General features: G+C 36.1%; 2 protein-coding genes across 2 annotated transcripts; both read right to left on the bottom strand.

Annotated features, from left to right (window-relative positions):
• Nucleotides 1-213: 213 nt before the first annotated feature.
• LOC108456324 (uncharacterized) lies at nucleotides 214-1,388 on the bottom strand. The gene has a single exon (XM_017754923.2). The coding sequence runs from the start codon at nucleotides 1,144-1,146 to the stop codon at nucleotides 424-426; it is 723 nt and encodes a 240-aa protein (XP_017610412.1). The 5' UTR covers nucleotides 1,147-1,388; the 3' UTR covers nucleotides 214-423.
• Nucleotides 1,389-1,512: 124 nt separating this feature from the next.
• LOC108454462 (rho GTPase-activating protein 5-like) lies at nucleotides 1,513-6,199 on the bottom strand. The gene is made up of 5 exons (XM_017752933.2): nucleotides 5,419-6,199; nucleotides 3,378-3,498; nucleotides 3,043-3,162; nucleotides 2,535-2,765; nucleotides 1,513-2,317 (listed from the first exon to the last, which is right to left on the bottom strand). The coding sequence occupies exons 1-5, from the start codon at nucleotides 5,826-5,828 to the stop codon at nucleotides 1,715-1,717; spliced, it is 1,485 nt and encodes a 494-aa protein (XP_017608422.1). The 5' UTR covers nucleotides 5,829-6,199; the 3' UTR covers nucleotides 1,513-1,714.
• Between the last annotated feature and the right edge of the window lie 540 nt (nucleotides 6,200-6,739).

The raw sequence follows: 6,739 nt of genomic DNA, 5'->3' as shown, positions 1-6,739 counted from the left end.
AAATTAAAAGGAAAAGGAGTAGCAAAATGAAAAGCAACTGACGCGGAAAGCGAAAGGGAAAACAAAGAATTGATTAAGTCAAGTTTGTTCAATAGGTTATACCCTATTTGTATGATTTTAAATTTCAGTAGACCCGCTTCATATAATAAAAATTTAAATTTAATAATATTTTATTCAATAATCAACTAAAAATAAATACATTAAAAACACAAATTTATCTTGTTATGAGTGAGTTTTAATTTATTGATTTTGCAATAATTTAAAATATCTAAAATACAGCAAGATTCTGTCAAAAAAAAAATTACATCAAGAAAAGTAGGTTCTTTTCATATTTATTACATGAAGCAAAATCAACCTTACAAAGTAATTATTCCTCCTTTTATAATGCAATTTGGCTAAATAAACTTGAGTAACCTCTGATAGTTAGGAGGCTTGGCATTGCTCTTTAGCTTCACCAATTACATCATTGATTAATAATCCTTCTTCCTCAAATCCTTGTTGTTGCATAGATTCATCACTTTGCTGCATAAACTGCAGCTTCAACCGCCCATCTTCCCTACATGCATGTAACATTTCTTGTGTAGGAATTCTCACCTGTTTCAGCACAAACCTGCCATCTTGCCTGTATGATTTGAATGATACCCAAGGCTTTCCACAGTTCCCAATACTAGGAATGGGTGGTGGAAATTCTCCTATACTTTTTGATCTTCTTGACCTAATCATCCTCAGTTCTCCCTGCCTTTTATCTATTATGCTGCTTCCTGTATCTATCTCCCCTTTGCTGCTTTGCCGCTCTTGTTTCATCTCACCACAGCTCTCCAAATCCATTCCTTCAGTGCACAGTTGCAGGCTCTCAGTGTTTAATGAGTAGCTCTTTTTATGGCCCATGGTCTTTGGGGTGCTTGAGCTTCTAGTGTTTTCACCCTCCCTGGAGTGCTTCAATATTGCGGAAGGAAAGGGTAATTCAGAGTTTTCTTTGAAATGGAGTTCACCAAAGATTTCAGCGACTGAAGATTGCTCAGTAGGTCGAATAGCAGCAGCTGCAGGCATGATTTGTTTACAGGAAGAGAGGGTTCCAAGCAGTGTTGGGCTTTCTGGTTGTAATGTGTGTTCAAATATGTGCTGAAGGCTTCTACAGGCAGCCATGGGCTGGCTCTCCACTGCTAATTGTTTCTCCAAAAAGAAAGAGAGAGAAAAAAAAAAGAAAAAAAAAGAGGAAGCACGTTAGAAAAGAAGGAAATATAAAGAGATTATGAGTTGGTCCTTTGAGAAAGAGTGTTAAACATTAGAATAATGAGTTGAAAAAATCAAGGGGGAAGATGCTATTAATTTGGAGAAAGTTTGTACCTCTTCTAGTGGAGTATAATATGGATGGTTTGTTTATAAGTTGACTCAAATTAGGGGTCGTTATTGTTTTGCAACATGTTGACAGCTATCACAGCATTATTTATTAACTAAAAAACATTTTTTTATACAAAAGAGACGGTAATCAGAAAATAAAAGATGTTGGGATTCATTGAACTCTAGAGGTAACTGCATATCAAAATAGAAATGTTAGGGTTATTTAGAAGGTTAAGCAAACAAGTCAATCACACTGAAAAGATACACGAACAACTCAATTTTTTTTTCTCCTTCACAACTTGCAAAATGAACAAACATTCACAGCAATCATGTCAAAGTATCAGTTTAGGGTCCAACAGCTGTTGAGTACCCCTCAACGCCATGCCTCAATACGTTCTATCCTTGAATCTACACGGCTCAAATTGCTTATTACTTTGGTCTTCTCAACACTGTTTGTAATCTGAAGTATCGATTGCAGGCCCCTAATTTTGTTGGATTCTTTGAGACTTGAATTACTTGATTGACCAACATTATTGTTCATTCCAGCATTCACTGGAGCTCCAGGTTTCAGGTGGTTAGCTACAATGGCATCTGTTTCAGTGATGGAAGTTTCAACCTCAGCTGAAATGTCATCAGAATGATCAGCAGCGTCAGTGGTTTGCTTCTTGATGGTTGGTATCGGACTGTGATCTTCGGTATTTGGCATCTCGTTGTTTTGACTGTAATTCCTGAAACTTTCATTTAAAGGTTCTTCAGCAAGAAAGGCCAGCTCTTTCTCTTCATTATCCTTTTCAGTATCTTGAATGCAGGAGAATGAAGCGGTTTGATCTCCATTCTCATCGAAAGGTTCCAGATGGAGTGCCGGAGTTGGTTCTATCACTGAATCCTCTCTTTCCCGCAGGGTCCTTAAGATAAGTGTCTTGAGGAAGTTCATCACTTGGACTGCATACATCAATGCAGTCAAAGGATCTGCCATCTGATATTTTAACACAAAATTCAGCAGCACCGGATTGTAAGATGCGGACCATGAATATTAATGTGAAAAATGAAGGCTTTGTTCAAGATGTACTAAGTTTGGATACCCAATGTGGATGCAAACTTTTTCAAATGTAGATTAGATCCATTTTGCTGTATTTAACCAGAGCGGCATATGTAGTGGTGAAATAAACATGTGAAAACTCAAATAAACTCACCTGAGTCATGTTTGGAGCAAAAACCATAGCGATATTACGTGCATTCATCTTGTTTAGATGTTCTTGCTGAACAATATCAGCCATGAGATTGATAGCCCAATCCAGTAGAGCAGATTCTGTTGGGGGTAGAAGTCTTGCGAGCTCAGCACACTGCTCTTCAGTCTGGCATTGCATTACTTGCTCCGAAGATAATGAATCCAAAACTCCAGTGGGAAGTTCTCTGAACCAAGCCTAAGAATAACTAACATCAAATTAGTATATCAGAGTTTCATAAGAGAACAAAAAATGGGTAAATTTAGAAGAAGATACAGCTGAAGCCGCTTCCCCCCAGATATAACTGGATATTCAAGCATAAGATGTATGCTTAAAATTACAAGATAAAATTTACATTTGGGATACATTTTAAAAAATTATGTGCAGTAAGTTCATCTTTTTCATTCAACTTCATATACATCTTCAGGTATAAGTAAAAGAAAGATAAAGTAAGATTAAAATGGCATTTTTGTACCTTGATTAGTCCTGCCAAACAATGTACGTCAATCCCTTCAGGAACAACTCCGCCGTTTAACTGTTCTCTAACATACTCTTCCTGGCTGTTTTCAGCATTTATTCTGAATATTCCTTCTGCCTGCATGTGTTGAAGTCAATGGTAACAACTCATGGCATAAAACTTAAAAACCTTCAAGAAATCTGTATGACTTAAAACAAAACTAGGAACATGTAAGACAATAAGTTTTGGTCATAATATAATAGAAAATACTGCAAGACTTCTATGTTCTCCAATTTTCATAGATACAGCATATGGAAGAGGGAGGATCGAAAAAAAAAAGAAAGAAAGACAACCTGCAAGCCTCCTTGAGCATACAAACGCCTTTGCATTAGCAGGAGTATTGTTGGCACACTGTTACCCCTGGAGTCATAGGATAACTGCATGGATTCTGTGGAAACTCCAAAGACAGTTGCGCTGCCAAAAATGAAATAACAAATTATGACACATAATAATCGAAAGAGATTGTTTTCAGGTGTTAGCCTTCTATACATGCCATGAATATCTTACAACACAATAATTTACATGAAGAAATAAAACACCGGTGATGCTGAGTGTTGGCACTATGGAAATTAAGAAGACTACTGAATACAATTGCAGAAGTTCCGGTTTCTATAATCAAAAGCACATATTTCAACATTTAGCATGTATGTTTATGGGTGTACATAGCAAATCCAACTTGAACTTTAAAGTTTGCCGCACTAAAGGAATTCCAAGCACTAGAGAACCCACACTGAGCGTGTCTTTAATCTTTTTCCAATGAATTGCTTTTTTTAATCCTCATAAATCCTGATGTTAAACATATAACCTACAAAGAAGGTAAAAAAGGATAGAACTAACCCTGTATTTCTTTCAACAAACAATAAAGACAGATGCCATATAAGCTCACTGTCCTCTTAATTTGTTAACTTTTCTGAAGGAATAAACCCAACATTAGAAGCATTAGTACTTGTCTATAACAGATATGGAAGAAGTAGAGTGAGAAAAGATCTCAAACATTCGTCAGCAATTAAGTTCTGCAGCAATCTAGAACAGTAAACTAAACTGCCCAATTACATTAGCTCGTTAAGATGGTTGTACTAAGAAACTATACCCTACATGTTTACCTCCCAGTTCAGACCATTAACTCCATATGGTAAGAAGACAATGAAAAACTGGCTACTCTAATCATTTTGTCGCATCATACAAACAATTTTAAACTTAGACAGAGGCCTTTTCCCCCAAATATATCGGCCTCTGTGAAATTTCCCCTTGCCCGTTCTTGAATTTACCTAAATTTTGGCTACAGATTTCCTGCTAGCTCAATTACTAGATGGATGCATCTCAGTCTTGATGAAACTTGAGGGAAGAGAAATCATCCAGATCTTTGAAATGATTCACCAGAAAACTTAGGAAAAAACAACGACTCAGCCAGATAAGCTACTAGCCAGCCAACCATGAAAAGTCGGAAAACGAGTAGAGAAAATTTGGTTCCTGCATGTCTCATCTAGACAGTCGACCTTTTTAATGCCAGATAATGAAGACTTATTGCTATAGGAACTTGAGGAGTTGAAAGAGAAGCTTCTGATTAGTTAAATTTGAAAGAGAAGCTTCTGATTTGTTAACTTTCAAGAAATTTAACAAAGTGATCCAATTACTCAAAAATCCTCCTCAAAGACATTCCAAGTCAAGTCATACCTGGTATATGTCTATCTAAACCAGGAATAAACTACTTTAAGATTCTCAATGACATATAACTGATTGATATATATATGCATATCATAACATGTATGTGTGTGTATTCACCCCATCAAAAGGATGGAATACCCTTTGTCCATCCTTAGTGCCAACATTTTCCTCCAAGGAAAGCATTTTGGTCAAACAGAACAAGCTAATAAGCAAATGTGGTAAAGAACATGTTATCTCACATTCTTCTTCCGAAAACATACAATCAGTTATAGCATTTCTAAGAGATAAGGCAATACAACTCCCCAAAGGAAACGTGAAGTTCAAATAGTTGAGATTTTCAGGAACCATTTCTTTTAATTTAAAAATGGCTTAAATCAAGACAAAAATTTTCCTTCTCTTTTTGTTCTTTTTTCAAATTGTCTAAACCATATTTTATATATATAATCACAGAGCAGCTAGTGGCATTAACCGAAGTTCAACTATTGAAATTCACCATCTTCCGGTGAAACAACTCCACATGCCAGACAAATAGTATCATAGAGAAAACCCCATAATGCAGCAAATGTTGAGACTACAAAGCTAATAGACCCCAAACAAAGCGAAAAGAAAACCAAAACCAGAAGGAACATTTAATAATTTTTTTGGAAAGAAGAAAGGAAAAGGCGAAACCTTGCACTAGGAGCTCTCCTGGGGACTTCAGGCTCAAACTCGACAGGCAAACCCAAGAAGCCATTGAACCTATCGAAGGTAACATGTGCAACGTGGCGGACATTGGTTGGCGAACCGATCTCCATAGCACAAAGCTCCCTTCTATCAGTACTCTTACAAGCGACTAAAGATTTCCTAAAAAGGGTGACAAGCAAAGCCAACAAAGGCAACTGATCTGTGTCCTCTTTCTGTCTTTCCTTCACCTCTCCCTCTGGGTCACCACCACAGCTTGTTTCATTAACAAACCCATCTCTGTCATGAGTGCAGGCTAAGGATGTTTGGGGACCACACGACAAGGCAGGCTCGGAAGAAGAGGAAGGAGAGGAAGTATTAGTGCTTTGAGGTGAAGGAAAATGGAGCACCTCGGTCATGGCTGGCAATGACAGCAACGTTTCCTGGATTTTTTTATAATATTTTGAAGAAGCCCCAAAAAAGAAGAGATTTTTCTATTGCATTATGAGATTTGAGAAAGAAGGTGGAGTTGGATTGAAGGAAAAGGGAGTCTTCTCAAACAATGTGGGACGTGAGAAACATTAACTGAATTCACAAATAAAATATACAACAAGTGAGACTGATTTTTCTTTTATGGGATTTTAACTTTGCAGAAGCAAAATTTGGTGGGAAATTAAGAGAGGGTAATTGATGGGAGTATAAATTGAGGCAACTAAAAGTAGAACAAAATTTGACTTTAGTTGTCCTTCTCTCTTATCATTACTTGGGTCTATACATAGATTAGCCTTATATGGAGATTGATGGCATTTAACCTGATTTCTTGGCTTTTTTATTTGGATCATCTTCTTTCTTGGTTGGTGGGGATTAAACAGGAAAATTAAAGTTTCTCTTAATTTCTTCATAAGTATTCACATTTTCATGTCAGCAACAGTGATATTGAAACCAAAGTGCTTGCTTTCCCTTTCTTTTTTGCATTTAATTTTAAATTTTAGCCAATATAATAAGTACACCAATGCTTATAATTTAACCCAAATATTTTAAATCTACTCCAATTACATCCGAACTTGCATGTAAAAAAAATCTAATTGACACTATAGTACTTAATTAAAACACTCAAAAACTGAGGGTTGAGTTTAAAATCTAAGTGATAATTTGAGAGGTTTGATAAAATTATAATTGTATTTAAATATAAGGATTTCCAATCATTTGATCATAACCATAAGATATTGTTGTTATTACTATGCATATGTTGCTAAGATACTGTGTGTGTGTGTTTTTTTTTTTTTTTTTAATTATGTTCAGAAAAAGGAAATGGATTGAGTTTGAGTGT

The sequence above is a fragment of the Gossypium arboreum genome, chromosome 9, assembly GCF_025698485.1.
Source record: "Gossypium arboreum isolate Shixiya-1 chromosome 9, ASM2569848v2, whole genome shotgun sequence".
Lineage (NCBI taxonomy): Eukaryota > Viridiplantae > Streptophyta > Magnoliopsida > Malvales > Malvaceae > Gossypium > Gossypium arboreum.
This window is presented reverse-complemented; position numbering and strand designations above follow the sequence as displayed.